Genomic DNA, 21,855 nt, shown 5'->3' on the forward strand with positions numbered 1-21,855 from the left:
TACTGCACTATAATATACATACTACACTATACTATACATACTACACTATACATTCGTACTATACTATACGTACTACACTATACATACGTACTATACTATAATATACGTACACTATACATACTACACAATACTATACATACTACACAATACTATACATACTGCACTATAATATACATACAACACAATACTATACATACTGCACTATACTATACATACTACACTGTACTATACACTACACAATACTATACATACTACACTATACTATACATACTCCACTATGCTATACATACTACAATATACTATACATACTGCACTATACATACTATACTATACATACTGCACTATACTATACATAATATACTATACACACTACACAATACTATACATACTATACTATACATACTGCACTATACATACTATACTATACACACTACACAATACTATACATACTACACTATGCTATACTATACATACTGCACTATACTATACATACGTACTATACATACTACACTATACATACTGCACTATACTATAGATACTATACATACTACACTATACGTACTACACTATACTATACATACTACACTACTGTATACTATGCATACTAAACTATACTATACATGCTACACTATACATGCTACACTACTGTATACTATGCATACTACACTATACTATACATACTACACAATACTATAAATCTGCACTATACTATACATACTACACTTTACTATACATACTACACTATACTATACGTACTAAACTATACATACTACACTACTGTATACTATGCATACTAAACTATACTCTACATACTACACTACTGTATACTATACATACTACACTATGCTATACTATACATACTATACATACTACACTATACTATACATACTATACATACTACACTATGCTATACTATACATACGTACTATACATACTACACTATACTATAGATACTATACATACTACACTATACGTACTACACTATACTATACATATTACACTACTGTATACTATGCATACTAAACTATACTATACATACTACACAATACTATAAATCTGCACTATACTATACATACTACACTTTACTATACATACTACACTATACTATACGTACTACACTATACTATACTTACTACACTACTGTATACTAAACATACTACACTATACTATACTATACATACTACACTATGCTATACTATACATACTATACTATACATACTACACTATACTATATTATACATACTACACTACTGTATCCTATACATACTACACTATACTATACATACTACACTATACTATACATACTACACTACTGTATACTATACATACTATACTATACATACTACACTATACTATACACACTACACTACTGTATACTATGCATACTACACTATACTATACATACTACACAATACTATGCATACTACACTATACTATACATACTACCAGTGGTCGAAGTGGGAATTTTATAGTGGGGGTATGGAAAATCTAAGGTTGCACTTATGTGCGCACTGAAGGCGCACATGCCCACAATGCTCACAGTAGTAGTGCCCTTTATGCAATGCCCACAGTAGTTGTGCCCTTATACAATGCCCACAGTTGTAGTGCCCATATACAATGCCGCCTATGCAGTGCCCACAGTAGTAGTGCTCTTTATACAATGCCCACAGTAGTAGTGCTCCTTATAATAGTGACCCCTATATATTGCCCCACAGTAGTAGTAGTAGTAGTGCCCCTTGTAGGAGCGCCCCTCAGTAGCAGTAGTGCCCCTTGAAGTAGTGCCCATAGTAGTAGTAGTGGTGCCCCTTGATGTAGTGGCCATAGTAGTAGCAGTAGTGCCCATAGTAGTAGCAGTAGTGCCCCTTGAAGTAGTGCCCATAGTAATAGTAGTGCCCCTTGAAGTAGTGCCCATAGTAGTAGCAGTAGTGCCCATAGTAGTAGCAGTAGTGCCCCTTGAAGTAGTGCCCATAGTAGTAGCAGTAGTGCCCATAGTAGTAGCAGTAGTGCCCCTTGAAGTAGTGCCCATAGTAGTAGCAGTAGTGCCCCTTGAAGTAGTGCCCATAGTAGTAGTAGTAGTGCCCCTTGAAGTAGTGCCCATAGTAGTAGTAGTGCCCATAGTAGTAGTAGTAGTGCCCCTTGAAGTAGTGCCCATAGTAGTAGTAGTGCCCCTTGAAATAGTGCCCATAGTAGTAGTAGTTGTGCCCCTTGAAGTAGTGCCCATAGTAGTTGTAGTAGTGCCCCTTGAAGTAGTGCCCATAGTAGTAGTAGTAGTGCCCCTTGAAATAGTGCCCATAGTAGTAGTAGTTGTGCCCCTTGAAGTAGTGCCCATAGTAGTAGTGCCCCTTGAAATAGTGCCCATAGTAGTAGTAGTTGTGCCCCTTGAAGTAGTGCCCATAGTAGTAGTAGTTGTGCCCCTTGAAGTAGTGCCCATAGTAGTAGTAGTAGTGCCCCTTGAAGTAGTGCCCATAGTAGTAGTAGTTGTGCCCCTTGAAGTAGTGCCCATAGTAGTAGTAGTGCCCCTTGAAATAGTGCCCATAGTAGTAGTAGTTGTGCCCCTTGAAGTAGTGCCCATAGTAGTAGTAGTGCCCCTTGAAATAGTGCCCATAGTAGTAGTAGTGCCCCTTGAAGTAGTGCCCATAGTAGTAGTAGTAGTGCCCCTTGAAGTAGTGCCCATAGTAGTAGTAGTTGTGCCCCTTGAAGTAGTGCCCATAGTAGTAGTAGTAGTGCCCCTTGAAGTAGTGCCCATAGCTGTAGTAGTAGTTCCCCTTGAAGTAGTGCCCATAGTAGTAGTAGTTGTGCCCCTTGAAGTAGTGCCCATAGTAGTAGTAGTAGTGCCCCTTGAAGTAGTGCCCATAGTAGTAGTAGTAGTGCCCCTTGAAGTAGTGCCCATAGTAGTAGCAGTAGTGCCCCTTGAAGTAGTGCCCATAGTAGTAGTAGTAGTGCCCCTTGAAGTAGTGCCCATAGTAGTAGTAGTAGTGCCCCTTGAAGTAGTGCCCATAGTAGTAGTAGTTGTGCCCCTTGAAGTAGTGCCCATAGTAGTAGTAGTGCCCCTTGAAATAGTGCCCATAGTAGTAGTAGTTGTGCCCCTTGAAGTAGTGCCCATAGTAGTAGTAGTGCCCCTTGAAATAGTGCCCATAGTAGTAGTAGTGCCCCTTGAAGTAGTGCCCATAGTAGTAGTAGTAGTGCCCCTTGAAGTAGTGCCCATAGTAGTAGTAGTAGTTCCCCTTGAAGTAGTGCCCATAGTAGTAGTAGTAGTTCCCCTTGAAGTAGTGCCCATAGTAGTAGTAGTTGTGCCCCTTGAAGTAGTGCCCATAGTAGTAGTAGTAGTTCCCCTTGAAGTAGTGCCCATAGTAGTAGTAGTTGTGCCCCTTGAAGTAGTGCCCATAGTAGTAGTAGTAGTGCCCCTTGAAGTAGTGCCCATAGTAGTAGTAGTAGTTCCCCTTGAAGTAGTGCCCATAGTAGTAGTAGTTGTGCCCCTTGAAGTAGTGCCCATAGTAGTAGTAGTAGTGCCCCTTGAAGTAGTGCCCATAGTAGTAGTAGTAGTGCCCCTTGAAGTAGTGCCCATAGTAGTAGCAGTAGTGCCCCTTGAAGTAGTGCCCATAGTAGTAGTAGTAGTGCCCCTTGAAGTAGAACCCCCTTACACAAAAACACACATAAAAACATACTTACGTGAAGCCCCGCTCTGGTGCCCGCCGCTGTCCGCCAGCTCCTCGCTCTGCACTGTGCTACATATACATACTACACTATACTATAGTACATTATACTATACTATACATACTACACTATACTATACATACTACACTATACTATATTATACATACTACACTATACTATACATACTACATTATACTATACTATACATACTACACTATACTATACATACTACACTATACTATACTATACATACTACACTATACTATACATACTACACTATACTATACTATACATACTACACTATACTATACATACTACATTATACTATACTATACATACTACACTATACTATACATACTATACTATACTATACATACTACACTATACTATACATACTACACTATACTATATTATACATACTACACTATACTATACATACTACATTATACTATACTATACATACTACACTATACTATACATACTACACTATACTATACATACTGCACTACACTATACTATACTACATTATACTATACTATACATACTACACTATACTATACATACTACACTATACTATATTATACATACTACACTATACTATACTACATTATACTATACTATACATACTACACTATACTATACATACTACACTATACTATACTATACATACTACACAATACTATACATACTACACTATACTATACTATACATACTACACAATACTATACATACTACACTATACTATACTATACATACTACACAATACTATACATACTACACTATACTATACTATACATACTACACTATACTATACATACTACACTATACTATACATACTACACAATACTATACATACTACACTATACTATACATACTACACAATACTATACATACTACACTATACTATACTATACATACTACACTATACTATACATACTACACTATACTATACATACTACACAATACTATACATACTACACTATACTATACTATACATACTACACTATACTATACTATACATACTACACTATACTATACATACTACACTATACTATACTATACATACTATACTATACATACTACACTATACTATACATACTACACTATACTATACATACTACATTATACTATACATACTACATTATACTATACTATACATACTACACTATACTATACATACTACATTATACTATACTATACATACTACACTATACTATACATACTACACTATACTATACATACTACATTATACTATACTATACATACTACACTATACTATACATACTACATTATACTATACTATACATACTACACTATACTATACATACTACACTATACTATATTATACATACTACACTATACTATACATACTGCACTATACTATACTACACAATACTATACATACTGCACTATACTATACATACTACATTATACTGTACTATACATACTACACTATACTATACATACTACACTATACTATATTATACATACTACACTATACTATACATACTGCACTATACTATACTACACAATACTATACATACTACACTATACTATACATACTGCACTATACTATACATACTACACAATACTATACATACTGCACTATACTATACATACTACATTATACTGTACTATACATACTACACTATACTATACATACTACACTTTACTATACTATACATACTACACTATGCTTTACTATACATACTATACTATACATACTTCACTATACTATACATACTACACAATACTATACATACTGCACTATACTATACTATACATACTACACTATTATATACTATGCATACTACATTATACTATACATACTACACTATACTATACATATTACACTATTCTATACTATACATACTACACTTTACTATACATACTACACTATACTATACATACTACACAATACTATACATACTGCACTATACTATACATACTACACTATACTATACATACTACATTATACTATACTATACATACTACATTATACTATACTATACATACTACACTATACTATACATACTACACTTTACTATACTATACATACTACACTTTACTATACATACTACACAATGCTATACATACTGCACTACACTATACATACTACACTATACCATACATACTACACTTTACTATACTATACATACTACACTATGCTATACTATACATACTACACTTTACTATACATACTACACTATACTATACATACTACATTATACTATACTATACATACTACACTTTACTATACTATACATACTATACTATACATACTGCACTATACTATACATACTGCACTTTACTATACATATTACACTATACTATATTATACATAGTACACTATACTATACATACTGCACAATACTATACATACTTCACTATACTATACATACTACATTATACTATACTATACATACTACACTATACTATACATACTACACTATACATACTACACTTTACTATACTATACATACTACACTATACTATTCACACTATACTATACATACTACACTATACACAGTACACTTTACTATACATACTACACTATACTATACATACTACACTATACTATACATACTACACTTTACTACACTATACATACTACACATACATACTACACTATGCTATACATCCTACACTATACATACTACACTTTACTCTACTATACATACTACACTATGCTATACTATATGTACTACACTATGCTATACATACGTACTACACTTTACTATACTATACATACTACACTATACATACTACACTTTACTATACTATACATACTACACTATGCTATACTATACGTACTACACTATGCTATACATACGTACTACACTTTACTATACTATACATACTACACTATACTATACATACTACACTTTACTATACTATACATACTACACTATACTATACATACTACACTATACATACTACACTTTACTATACTATACATACTACACCATGCTATACTATACATACTATACTATACATACTAGACTTTACTATACTATACATACTACGCTATACATACTACACTTTACTATACTATACGTACTACACTATGCTATACTATACGTACTACACTATGCTATACATACGTACTACACGTTACTATACTATACATACTACACTATACTATACATACTACACTTTACTATACTATACATACTACACCATGCTATACTATACATACTATACTATACATACTACACTTTACTATACTATACATACCACACTTTACTATACTATACATACTACACTATGCTATACATACTACACTATACATACTTCACTTTACTATACTATACATACTACACTATGCTATACTATACGTACTACACTATGCTATACATATGTACTACACTTTACTTTACTATACATACTACACTATGCTATACTATACATACTACACTATGCTATACATACTACACTATACTATACTATACATACTACACTATACTATACATACTACACTTTACTATACATACTACAATACATACTACACTTTACTATACTATACATACTACACCATGCTATACTATACATACTAGACTTTACTATACTATACATACTACGCTACACATACTACACTTTACTATACAGTACATACTACACTATGCTATGCTATACATACTACACTATGCTATACATACTACACTATACATACTACACTTTACTATACTATACATACTACACTATGCTATACTATACGTACTACACTATGCTATACATATGTACTACACTTTACTTTACTATACATACTACACTATACATACTACACTTTACTATACTATACATACTACACTATGCTATACTATACATACTACACTATACTATACGTACTACACTATGCTATACTATACGTACTACTCTATGCTATACATATGTACTACACTTTATTATACTACACTATACTATACATACTACACTATGCATATTACACTTTACTATACTATACTTACTACACTGCTATACTATACGTACTACACTATTCTATACATACGTACTACACTTTACTATACTATACATACTACACTATACTATACATACTACACTATGCTATACTATACTATACGTATTACACTATGCTATACATACGTACTACACTTTCCTATACTATACATACTACACTATACTATACATACGACACTTTACTAAATTATACATACTATACTATACATACTACACTATGCTATACCTACTACACTACAACATACTATACATACTACACTATAACTTACTACAAGTACTACACTATAACATACTACACTATACTATACTATACGTACTACACTATACTATACAATACATGCTACACAGACACACTCTCTGACCATGGTGTATATATACCCCCAGCGGCTGTCCCTGGCTCATGCTGTCCTCCTCCTCCCTACAGTTCCTGATTACCCTATCACAGTGGTGCACACACACTCTCTCTGACCATGGTGTATATATACCCCCAGCGGCTGTCCCATGCTCATGCTGTCCTCCTCCCTGCAGTTCCTGATTACACTATCACAGTGGTGCACACAGACACACACTCTGACCATGGTGTATATATACCCCCAGCGGCTGTCTCTTGCTCATGCTGTCCTCCTCCTCCCTACAGTTCCTGATTACCCTATCACAGTGGTGCACACAGACACACTCTCTGACCATGGTGTTTATATACCCACAGCGGGTGTCCCTGGCTCATGCTGTCCTCTTCCTCCTTACAATTCCTGATTATTCTATCACAGTGGTGCACACAGATACACTCTCTGATCATGGTGTATATATACCCCCAGGGGGTGTCCCTGGCTCATGCTGTCCTCTTCCTCCCTGCAGTTCCTGATTACCCTATCACAGTGGTGCACACAGACACACAACCCTGACCATGGTGTATATATACCCCCAGCGGCTGTCCCTGACTCATGCTGTCCTCCTCCTCCCTACAGTTCCTGATTACCCTATCACAGTGGTGCACACAGAAACTCTCCCTGACCATGGTGTATATATACCCCCAGCGGCTGTCCCTTGCTCATGCTGTCCTCTTCCTCCCTACAATTCCTGATTACCCTATCACAGTGGTGCACACAGACACACTCTCTGACCATGGTGTATATATACCCCCAGCGGCTGTCCCATGCTCATGCTGTCCTCCTCCTCCCTACAGTTCCTGATTACCATATCACAGTGGTGCACACAGACACACTCTCTGACCATGGTGTATATATACCCCCAGCGGCTGTCCCTGGCTCATGCTGTCCTCCTCCTCCCTACAGTTCCTGATTACCCTATCATAGTGGTGCACACAGACACTCTCCCTGACCATGGTGTATATATACCCCCAACGGCTGTCCCTGACTCATGCTGTCCTCCTCCTCCCTACAGTTCCTGATTACCCTATCACAGTGGTGCACACAGACACTCTCTCTGACCATGGTGTATATATACCCCCAACGGCTGTCCCTGACTCATGCTGTCCTCCTCCTCCCTACAGTTCCTGATTACCCTATCACAGTGGTGCACACAAACACTCTCCCTGACCATGGTGCATATATACCCCCAGCGGCTGTCCCTGGCTCATGCTGTCCTCTTCCTCCCTACAGTTCCTGATTACCCTATTACAGTGGTGCACTCAGACACTCTCTCTGACCATGGTGTATATATGCCCCAGCGGCTGTCCCTGACTCATGCTGTCCTCTTCCTCCCTGCAGTTCCTGATTACCCTATCACAGTGGTGCACACAGACATTCTCTCTGACCATGGTGTATATATACCCCCAGAGGCTGTCCCTGGCTCATGCTGTCCTCTTCCTCCCTGCAGTTCCTGATTACCCTATCACAGTGGTGCACACAGACACACTCTCTGACCATGGTGTATATATACCCCCAGCGGCTGTCACTGGCTCATGCTGTCCTCCTCCCTGCAGTTCCTGATTACCCTATCACAGTGGTGCACACAGACACACTCTCTGACCATGGTGTATATATACCCACAGCGGGTGTCCCTGGCTCATGCTGTCCTCTTCCTCCCTACAATTCCTGATTACCCTATCACAGTGGTGCACACAGACACACTCTGTGATCGTGGTGTATATATACCCCCAGGGGGTGTCCCTGGCTCATGCTGTCCTCTTCCTCCCTGCAGTTCCTGATTACCCTATCACAGTGGTGCACACAGACACACAACCCTGACCATGGTGTATATATACCCCCAGCGGCTGTCCCTGACTCATGCTGTCCTCCTCCTCCCTACAGTTCCTGATTACCCTATCACAGTGGTGCACACAGACACTCTCCCTGACCATGGTGTATATATACCCCCAGCGGCTGTCCCTTGCTCATGCTGTCCTCCTCCTCCCTACAATTCCTGATTACCCTATTACAGTGGTGCACACAGACACACTCTCTGACCATGGTGTATATATACCCCCAGCGGCTGTCCCATGCTCATGCTGTCCTCCTCCTCCCTACAGTTCCTGATTACCCTATCACAGTGGTGCACACAGACACTCTCTCTAACCATGGTGTATATATACCCCCAATGGCTGTCCCTGACTCATGCTGTCCTCCTCCTCCCTACAGTTCCTGATTACCCTATCACAGTGGTGCACACAAACACTCTCTCTGACCATGGTGTATATATACCCCCAGCGGCTGTCCCTGGCTCATGCTGTCCTCTTCCTCCCTGCAGTTCCTGATTACCCTATCACAGTGGTGCACACAGACATTCTCTGACCATGGTGTATATATACCCCCAGCGGCTGTCCCTGGCTCATGCTGTCCTCTTCCTCCCTGCAGTTCCTGATTACCCTATCACAGTGGTGCACACAGACACACTCTCTGACCATGGTGTATATATACCCCCAGCGGCTGTCCCATGCTTATGCTGTCCTCTTCCTCCCTGCAGTTCCTGATTACCCTATCACAGTGGTGCACACAGACATTCTCTGACCATGGTGTATATATACCCCCAGCGGCTGTCCCTGGCTCATGCTGTCCTCTTCCTCCCTGCAGTTCCTGATTACCCTATCACAGTGGTGCACACAGACACACTCTCTGACCATGGTGTATATATACCCCCAGCGGCTGTCCCATGCTTATGCTGTCCTCTTCCTCCCTGCAGTTCCTGATTACCCTATCACAGTGGTGCACACAGACATTCTCTGACCATGGTGTATATATACCCCCAGCGGCTGTCCCTGGCTCATGCTGTCCTCTTCCTCCCTGCAGTTCCTGATTACCCTATCACAGTGGTGCACACAGACACACTCTCGCAGCTGTCCCTTGCTCATGCTGTCCTCTTCTTCCCTACAGTTCCTGATTACCCAATCACAGTAGTGCACACAGACACATTCTCTGACCATGGTGTATATATACCCCCAGCGGCTGTCCCATGCTCATGCTGTCCTCCTCCTCCCTACAGTTCCTGATTACCCTATCACAGTGGTGCACACAGACACTCTCTCTGACCATGGTGTATATATACCCCCAGCGGCTGTCCCATGCTCATGCTGTCCTCTTCCTCCCTGCAGTTCCTGATTACCCTATCACAGTAGTGCACACAGACACATTCTCTGACCATGGTGTATATATACCCCCAGCGGCTGTCCCATGCTCATGCTGTCCTCCTCCTCCCTACAGTTCCTGATTACCCTATCACAGTGGTGCACACAGACACATTCTCTGACCCTGCAGAACCTCAAACCCCGGCAGAGAGGGAAGAAGGAGACCAAGGAGGAGTACATGAAAAGCACAAGGTGAGACCACCATCTGCAATGTATCCCTCTGCTCCTGCTCTGCTCACATCTGTAAATTCACCCAGTCCTTATAGTCTATAATCATTTTCCTGTACTGAAGGTTGTTACTTCCCTAGATCCAGTTCTATCCTATTACTTATATTCACACCAGTCCCCTCCCCACATTCACACCACCAGATGTCCCCAGTATCACCAGGCACAGCTGTATCTTACATGGAGTAGTCACTCTGAAGAGCTCTACATCCCCATCTGCTTGTATGTGTAACATATTTATTTCCTGATTCTAGGGGCTGTCTTGAAGCCGGCCTGGAATCTCTGCTCAAAGCAACTGGGGGTAATCTGCTAATACTGCGAATATCCCACTGTCCTAACATCCTGACCGACCGATCCCTATGGCTGGCCAGCTGCTACTGCCGCTCACTGCAAGCTGTGACCTACAGGTAATGACAGCATGTGATCAGCGGGGGGGATCAGAGAATCACTGCCGGCTGTGACATACAGGTAATGACAGCATGTGATCAGCGGGGGATCAGGGAATCAATGCCGGCTGTGACATACACGTAATGGCAGCATGTGATCAGCGGGGGATCAGGGAATCACTGCCGGCTGTGACATACAGGTAATGGCAGCATGTGATCAGCGGGGGATCAGGGAGTCACTGCCGGCTGTGACATACAGGTAATGGCAGCATGTGATCGGCGGGGGGATCAGGGAATCACTCCGTCTGTGACCTTCATGTAATGGCAGCATGTGATCGGCGGGAGATCAGGGAATCACTGCCGGCTGTGACATACAGGTAATGGCAGCATGTGATCAGCTTGGGATCAGGGAATCACTGCCGGCTGTGACCTACGGGTAATGGCAGCATGTGATCAGCGGAGGATCAGTGAATCACTGCCGGCTGTGACCTACAAGTAATAACAGCATGTGATCAGCGAGGGATCAGGGAATCACTGCCGGTTGTGACCTACAGGTAATAGCAGCATGTGATCAGTGGGGGATCAGGGAATCACTGCCAGCTGTGACCTACAGGTAATGGCATGTGATCAGCGGGGGATCAGGGAATCACTGCCGGCTGTGACATACAGGTAATGGCAGCATGTGATCAGTGGGGGATCATGGAATCACTACAGGCTGTGACCTACAGGTAATGACAGCATGTGATCAGCGGGGGAGTAGGGAATCACTGCAGGCTTTGACATACAGGTAATGGCAGCATGTGATCAGCTGGGGATCAGGGAATCACTGCCAGCTGTGACCTACGGGTAATGGCAGCATGTGTTCAGCGGGGGATCAGTGAATCACTGCCGGCTGTGACATACATGTAATGGCAGCATGTGATCAGCGGGGGATCATGGAATCACTGACAGCATGTGATCAGCGGGGGATCAGGGAATCACTGCCGGCTGTGACCTACAGGTAATGGCAGCATGTGATCAGCGGGGGATGAGGGAATCACTGCCGGCTGTGACCTACAGGTAATGGCAGCATGTGATCAGCGGGGATCCGGGAATCACTGCCGGCTGTGACCTACAGGTAATGGCAGCATGTGATCAGCGGGGGATCAGGGAATCACTGCCGGCTGTGACCTACAGGTAATGGCAGCATGTGATCAGCGGGGGATCAGGGAATCACTGCCGGCTGTGACCTACAGGTAATGGCAGCATGTGATCAGCGGGGGATCAGGGAATCACTGCCGGCTGTGACCTACAGGTAATGGCAGCATTTGATCAGCGGGGGATCAGGGAATCACTGCCGGCTGTGACCTACGGGTAATGGCAGCATGTGATCAGCGGAGGATCAGTGAATCACTGCCGGCTGTGACCTACAAGTAATAACAGCATGTGATCAGCGAGGGATCAGGGAATCACTGCCGGTTGTGACCTACAGGTAATAGCAGCATGTGATCAGTGGGTGATCAGGGAATCACTGCCAGCTGTGACCTACAGGTAATGGCATGTGATCAGTGGGGGATCAGGGAATCACTGCCAGCTGTGACCTACAGGTAATGGCATGTGATCAGTGGGGGATCATGGAATCACTACAGGCTGTGACCTACAGGTAATGACAGCATGTGATCAGCGGGGGAGTAGGGAATCACTGCAGGCTTTGACATACAGGTAATGGCAGCATGTGATCAGCTGGGGATCAGGGAATCACTGCCGGCTGTGACCTACGGGTAATGGCAGCATGTGTTCAGCGGGGGATCAGTGAATCACTGCCGGCTGTGACATACATGTAATGGCAGCATGTGATCAGCGGGGGATCATGGAATCACTGACAGCATGTGATCAGCGAGGGATCAGGGAATCACTGCCGGTTGTGACCTACATGTAATGGCAGCATGTGATCAGCGGGGGATCATGGAATCAGTGCCGGCTGTGACTTACAGGTAATGAAAGCATGTTATCGGCGGGGGGAACAGGGAATCACTGCCGGCTGTGACCTACAGGTAATGGCAGCATGTGATCAGCGGGGGAATCAGTGAATCACTGCCGGCTGTGACATACAGGTAATGGCAGCATGTGATCAGCGGGGGATCAGGGAATCACTGCCGGCTATGCCTACAGGTAATGACAGCATGTGATCAGTGGGGGATCAGGGAATCACTGCCGGCTGTGACCTACAGGTAAAGGCAGCATGTGATCAGTGGGGGATCAGGGAATCACTGCCGGCTGTGACCTACAGGTAATGGCAGCATGTGATCAGCGGGGAATCAGGGAATCACTGCCGGCTGTGACCTACAGGTAATGGCAGCATGTGATCAGCTGGGGATCAGGAATCACTGCCGGCTGTGACCTACAGGTAATGGCAGCATGTGATCAGCGGGGGATCAGGGAATCACTGCCGGCTGTAACCTACAAGTAATGGCAGCATGTGATCAGCGTGGGATCAGGGAATCACTGCCGGTTGTGACCTACAGGTAATGACAGCATGTGATCAGCGGGGGATCAGGAATCACTGCAGGCTGTGACCTACAGGTAATGGCAGCATGTGATCAGTGGGGGAGTAGGTAATCACTGTAGGCTGTGACCTACAGGTAATGGCAGCATGTGATCAGCGGGGGATCAGGGAATCACTGCCAGCTGTGACCTACAGGTAATGGCAGCATGTGATCAGCGGGGGATCATGGAATAACTGCCGGCTGTGACCTACAGGTAATGACAGCATGTGATCGGCGGGGGGATCAGGGAATCACTCCGGCTGTGACCTACAGGTAATGGCAGCATGTGATCAGCGGGGGATCAGGGAATTACTGCCGGCTGTGACCTGCAGGTAATGGCATGTGATCAGCGGGGGATCAGGGAATCACTGCCGGCTGTGACATACAGTTAATGGCAGCATGTGATCAGTGGGGGATCATGGAATCACTACAGGCTGTGACCTACAGGTAATGACAGCATGTGATCAGCGGGGGAGTAGGGAATCACTGCAGGCTTTGACATACAGGTAATGGCAACATGTGATCAGCTGGGGATCAGGGAATCACTGCCGGCTGTGACCTACGGGTAATGGCAGCATGTGTTCAGCGGGGGATCAGTGAATCACTGCCGGCTGTGACATACATGTAATGGCAGCATGTGATCAGCGGTGGATCATGGAATCACTGACAGCATGTGATCAGCGAGGGATCAGGGAATCACTGCCGGTTGTGACCTACATGTAATGGCAGCATGTGATCAGCGGGGGATCATGGAATCACTGCCGGCTGTGACTTACAGGTAATGAAAGCATGTTATCGGCGGGGGGAACAGGGAATCACTGCCGGCTGTGACCTACAGGTAATGGCAGCATGTGATCAGCGGGGGAATCAGTGAATCACTGCCGGCTGTGACATACAGGTAATGGCAGCATGTGATCAGCGGGGGATCAGGGAATCACTGCCGGCTATGCCTACAGGTAATGACAGCATGTGATCAGTGGGGGATCAGGGAATCACTGCCGGCTGTGACCTACAGGTAAAGGCAGCATGTGATCAGTGGGGGATCAGGGAATCACTGCCGGCTATGACCTACAGGTAATGGCAGCATGTGATCAGCTGGGGATCAGGAATCACTGCCGGCTGTGACCTACAGGTAATGGCAGCATGTGATAAGCGGGGGATCAGGGAATCACTGCCGGCTGTGACCTACAAGTAATGGCAGCATGTGATCAGCGAGGGATCAGGGAATCACTGCCGGTTGTGACCTACAGGTAATGACAGCATGTGATCAGCGGGGGATCAGGAATCACTGCAGGCTGTGACCTACAGGTAATGGCAGCATGTGATCAGCGGGGGAGTAGGTAATCACTGTAGGCTGTGACCTACAGGTAATGGCAGCATGTGATCAGCGGGGGATCAGGAAATCACTGCCGGCTGTGACCTACAGGTAATGGCAGCATGTGATCAGCGGGGGATCATGGAATCACTGCCGGCTGTGACCTACAGGTAATGGCAGCATTTGATCAGCGGGGGATCATGGAATCACTGCCGGCTGTGACCTACAGGTAATGACAGCATGTGATCGGCGGGGGATCAGGGAATCACTCTGGCTGTGACCTACAGGTAATGGCAGCATGTGATCAGCGGGGGATCAGGGAATCACTGCCGGCTGTGACCTACAGGTAATGGCAGCATGTGATCAGCGGGGGGATCAGGGAATCAGTGCAGGCTGTTACCTACAGGTAATGGCAGCATGTGATCAGCAGGGGATCAGGGAATCACTGCAGGCTGTTACCTACAGGTAATGGCAGCATCTGATCAGCGGGGGATCAGGGAATCACTGCCGGCTGTGACCTACAGGTAATGACAGCATGTGATCGGCGGGGGGATCAGGGAATCACTCCGGCTGTGACCTACAGGTAATGGCAGCATGTGATCAGCGGGAGATCAGGGAATCACTGCCGGCTGTGACCTACAGGTAATGGCAGCATGTGATCAGCGGGGGAACAGGGAATCAGTGCAGGCTGTTACCTACAGGTAATGGCAGCGTGTGATCAGCGGGGAATCAGGGAATCACTGCCGGCTGTGACGTACAGGTAATGGCAGCATGTGATCAGCTGGGGATCAGGAATCACTGCCGGCTGTGACCTACAGGTAATGGCAGCATGTGATCAGTGGGGGATCAGGGAATCACTGCCGGCTGTGACCTACAAGTAATGGCAGCATGTGATCAGCGGGGAATCAGGGAATCACTGCCGGCTGTGACCTACAGGTAATGGCAGCATGTGATCAGCTGGGGATCAGGAATCACTGCCGGCTGTGACCTACAGGTAATGGCAGCATGTGATCAGCGGGGGATCAGGGAATCACTGCTGGCTGTGACATACAGGTAATGGCAGCATGTGATCAGCGGGGGATCAGGAATCACTGCAGGCTGTGACCTACAGGTAATGGCAGCATGTGATCAGCGGGGGATCAGGGAATCACTGCCGGCTGTGACCTACAGGTAATGGCAGCTTGTGATCAGCGATGGATCAGGGAATCACTGCCGGTTGTGACCTACAGGTAATGACAGCATGTGATCAGCGGGGGATCAGGAATCACTGCAGGCTGTGACCTACAGGTAATGGCAGCTTGTGATCAGTGGGGGAGTAGGTAATCACTGCCGGCTGTGACCTACAGGTAATGGCAGCATGTGATCAGCGGGGGATCAGGGAATCACTGCCGGCTGTGACCTACAGGTAATGGCAGCATGTGATCAGTGGGGGATCATGGAATCACTGCCGGCTGTGACCTACAGGTAATGGCAGCATGTGATAAGCGGGGGATCATGGAATCACTGCCGGCTGTGACCTACAGGTAATGACAGCATGTGATCGGCGGGGGGATCAGGGAATCACTGCCGGCTGTGACCTACAGGTAATGGCAGCATGTGATCAGCGGTGGGATCAGGGAATCAGTGCAGGCTGTTACCTACAGGTAATGGCAGCATGTGATCAGCAGGGGATCAGGGAATCACTGCAGGCTGTGACCTACAGGTAATGGCAGCATGTGATCAGCGGGGGATCAGGGAATCACTGCCGGCTGTGTCCTACAGGTAATGGCAGCATGTGATCAGCGGGGGATCATGGAATCACTGCCGGCTGTGACATACAGGTGATGGCAGCATGTGATCAGCAGGGGAGTAGGGAATCACTGCCGGCTGTGACCTACAGGTAATGGCAGCATGTGATCGGCGGGTGATCACGGAATCACTGCCGGCTGTGACCTACAGGTAATGAAAGCATGTGATCAGTGGAGGATCAGGGAATCACTGCCGGCTGTGACCTACAGGTAATTACAGCATGTGATCAGTGGGGGATCAGGGAATCACTGCCGGCTGTGACCTACAGGCAATGGCAGCATCTGATCAGCGGGGGATCAGGGAATCGCTGCCAGCTGTGACCTACAGGTAATGGCAGCATGTGATCAGCTAGGGATCAGTGAATCACTGCCGGCTGTGACCTACAGGTAATGGCAGCTTGTGATCAGCAGGGGATCAGGGAATCACTGCCGGCTGTGACATACGGGTAATGGCAGCATGTGATCAGCGGGGGAATCAGGGAATCAGTGCCGGCTGTGACCTACTGGTGATGCCAGCATGTGATCAGCTGAGTATCAGGGAATCACTGCCGTCTGTGACGGCAGCATGGGATCAGGGAATCACTGCAGGCTGTGACCTACAGGTAATGGCAGCATGTGATCAACAGGGAATCACTGCAGGCTGTGACCTACAGGTAATGGCAGCATGTGATCAGCGGGGGATCAGGGAATCACTGCCGGCTGTGACCTACAGGTAGTGACAGCATGTGATCAGCGGGGGATCAGGGAATCACTGCCGGCTGTGACCTACAGGTAATGGCAGCATGTGATCAGCGGGGGATGAGGGAATCACTGCCGGCTGTGACCTACAGGTAATGGCAGCATGTGATCAGCGGGGATCCGGGAATCACTGCCGGCTGTGACCTACAGGTAATGGCAGCATGTGATCAGCGGGGGATCAGGGAATCACTGCCGGCTGTGACCTACAGGTAATGGCAGCATGTGATCAGCGGGGATCATGGAATCACTGCCGGCTGTGACCTACAGGTAATGGCAGCATTTGATCAGCGGGGGAGTAGGGAATCACTGCCGGCTGTGACCTACAGGTAATGGCAGCATGTGATCAGTGGGGGAGTAGGGAATCACTGCCGTCTGTGACATACAGGTAATGGCAGCATGTGATCAACGAGGGATCAGGGAATCACTGCCGGCTGTGCCTACAGGTAATGCCAGCATGTGATCAGCTGAGTATCAGGGAATCACTGCCGGCTGTGACGGCAGCATGGGATCAGGGAATCACTGCAGGCTGTGACATACAGGTAATGGCAGCATGGGATCACCATGGGATCAGGGAATCACTGCCGGCTGTGACCTACAGGTAATGGCAGCATGTGATCAGCGGGGGATCAGAGAATCACTGCCGGCTGTGACCTACAGGTAATGGCAGCATGTGATCAGCGGGGGATCAGGGAATCACTGCCGGCTGTGACCTACAGGTAATGACAGCATGTGATTAGCGGGGGATTACTGCCGGCTGTGACATACAGGTAATGGCAGCATGTGATCAGCGGGGGAGTAGGGAATCACTGCCGGCTGTGACCTACGGGTAATTGCAGCATGTGATCAGCGGGGGATCAGGGAATCACTGCCGGCTGTGACTTACAGGTAATGGCAGCATGTGATCAGTGGGGGATCAGGGAATCACTGCCGGTTGTGACCTACGGGTAATGGCAGCATGTGATCGGCGGGTAATCAGGAAATCACTGCCGGCTGTGACCTACTGGTAATGGCAGCATGTGTTCGGCGGGTAATCAGGGAATCACTGCCGGCTGTGACCTACAGGTAATGGCAGCATTTGATTGGCGGGGGATCATAAGTACTGTATATCACAGGGCAGGCACTGTATTCTAGCAATGGGTTATAAGTACTGTATATCACAGGGCAGGCACTGTATTCTAGCAATGGATTATAAGTACTGTATATCACAGGGCAGGCACTGTATTCTTGCTATAGATTATAAGTACTGTATATCACAGGGCAGGCTCTGTATTCTAGCAATGGGGTATAAGTACTGTATATCACAGGGCAGGCACTGTACTCTAGCAATGGGGTATAAGTACTGTATATCACAGGGCAGGCACTATTCTCTAGCAATGGATTATAAGTACTGTATATCACAGGGCAGGCACTGTATTCTAGCAATGGGTTATAAGTACTGTATATCACAGGGCAGGCACTATATTCTAGCAATGGGGAATAAGTACTGTATATCACAGGGCAGGCACTGTACTCTAGCAATGGGGTATAAGTACTGTATATCACAGGGCAGGCACTGTATTCTAGCAATGGGTATATCACAGGGCAGGCACTGTACTCTAGCAATGGGGTATAAGTACTGTATATCACAGGGCAGGCACTGTACTTTAGCAATGGGTTATAAGTACTGTATATCACAGGGCAGGCACTGTACTCTAGCAATGGGGTATAAGGACTGTATATCACAAGGCAGGCACTGTACTCTAGCAATGGGGTATAAGGACTGTATATCACAGGGCAGGCACCGTATTCTAGCAATGGGGTATAAGTACTGTATATCACAGGGCAGGCACTGTATTCTAGCAATGGGTTATAAGTACTGTATATCACAGGGCAGGCACTGTATTCTAGCAATGGATTATAAGTACTGTATATCACAGGGCAGGCACTGTACTCTAGCAATGGGGTATAAGGACTGTATATCACAGGGCAGGCACTGTATTCTAGCAATGGATTATAAGTACTGTATATCACAGGGCAGGCACTGTATTCTAGCAATGGGTTATAAGTACTGTATATCACAGGGCAGGCACTGTATTCTAGCAATGGGGTATAAGTACTGTATATCACAGGGCAGGCACTGTATTCTAGCAATGGGTTATAAGTACTGTATATCACAGGGCAGGCACTGTAGTCTAGCAATGGATTATAAGTACTGTATATCACAGGGCAGGCACTGTATTCTAGCAATGGGTTCTAAGTACTGTATATCACAGGGCAGGCACTGTATTCTAGCAATGGATTATAAGTACTGTATATCACAGGGCAGGCACTGTACTCTAGCAATGGGGTATAAGGACTGTATATCACAGGGCAGGCACTGTATTCTAGCAATGGGGTATAAGTACTGTATATCACAGGGCAGGCACTGTAGTCTAGCAATGGATTATAAGTACTGTATATCACAGGGCAGGCACTGTATTCTAGCAATGGGGTATAAGTACTGTATATCACAGGGCAGGCACTGTATTCTAGCAATGGATTATAAGTACTGTATATCACAGGGCAGGCACTGTATTCTAGCAATGGGTTATAAGTACTGTATATCACAGGGCAGGCACTGTACTCTAGCAATGGGGTATAAGTACTGTATATCACAGGGCAGGCACCGTATTCTAGCAATGGATTATAAGTACTGTATATCACAGGGCAGGCACCGTATTCTAGCAATGGATTATAAGTACTGTATATCACAGGGCAGGCACTGTACTCTAGCAATGGGGTATAAGGACTGTATATCACAAGGCAGGCACTGTACTCTAGCAATGGGGTATAAGGACTGTATATCACAGGGCAGGCACCGTATTCTAGCAATGGGGTATAAGTACTGTATATCACAGGGCAGGCACTATACTCTAGCAATGGATTATAAGTACTGTATATCACAGGGCAGGCTCTGTATTCTAGCAATGGGGTATAAGTACTGTATATCACGGGGCAGGCACTGTACTCTAGCAATGGGGTATAAGTACTGTATATTACAGGGCAGGCACTGTATTCTAGCAATGGGTTATAAGTACTGTATATCACAGAGCAGGCACTGTACTCTAGCAATGGGGTATAAGTACTGTATATCACAGGGCAGGCACCGTATTCTAGCAATGGATTATAAGTACTGTATATCACAGGGCAGGCACTGTACTCTAGCAATGGATTATAAGTACTGTATATCACAGGGCAGGCACTATACTCTAGCAATGGGTTATAAGTACTGTATATCACAGGGCAGGCACTGTATTTAGCAATGGGTTATAAGTACTGTATATCACAGGGCAGGCACTGTATTCTAGCAATGGGGTATAAGTACTGTATATCACAGGGCAGGCACTGTACTCTAGCAATGGGTTATAAGTACTGTATATCACAGGGCAGGTACTGTACTCTAGCAATGGGTTATAAGTACTGTATATCACAGGGCAGGCACTGTATTTAGCAATGGGTTATAAGTACTGTATATCACAGGGCAGGCACTGTATTCTTGCAATGGGTTATAAGTACTGTATATCACAGGGCAGGTACTTTACTCTAACAATGGGTTATAAGTACTGTATATCACAGGGCAGGTACTGTATTCTAGCAATGGGTTATAAGTACTGTATATCACAGGACAGGCACTGTATTCTAGCAATGG

The 21,855-nt window shown here is 45.0% G+C and overlaps 1 protein-coding gene across 1 annotated transcript in view; it reads left to right on the forward strand.

Moving 5' to 3' along the window:
* The window catches only part of FBXO41 (F-box protein 41), a 304,762-nt gene that overhangs the window by 239,580 nt on the left and 43,327 nt on the right, over positions 1-21,855 (forward strand). The window contains exons 8-9 of the mRNA XM_088458884.1: positions 11,289-11,404; positions 11,692-11,844. Of these exons, the coding sequence (XP_088315010.1) occupies positions 11,289-11,404; positions 11,692-11,844 (269 nt within the window). The remainder of the gene's footprint in view (positions 1-11,288; positions 11,405-11,691; positions 11,845-21,855) is intronic.

Source organism: Taudactylus pleione, unplaced genomic scaffold, assembly GCF_031769625.1.
Source record: "Taudactylus pleione unplaced genomic scaffold, aTauple2 ptg000861l, whole genome shotgun sequence".
Lineage (NCBI taxonomy): Eukaryota > Metazoa > Chordata > Amphibia > Anura > Myobatrachidae > Taudactylus > Taudactylus pleione.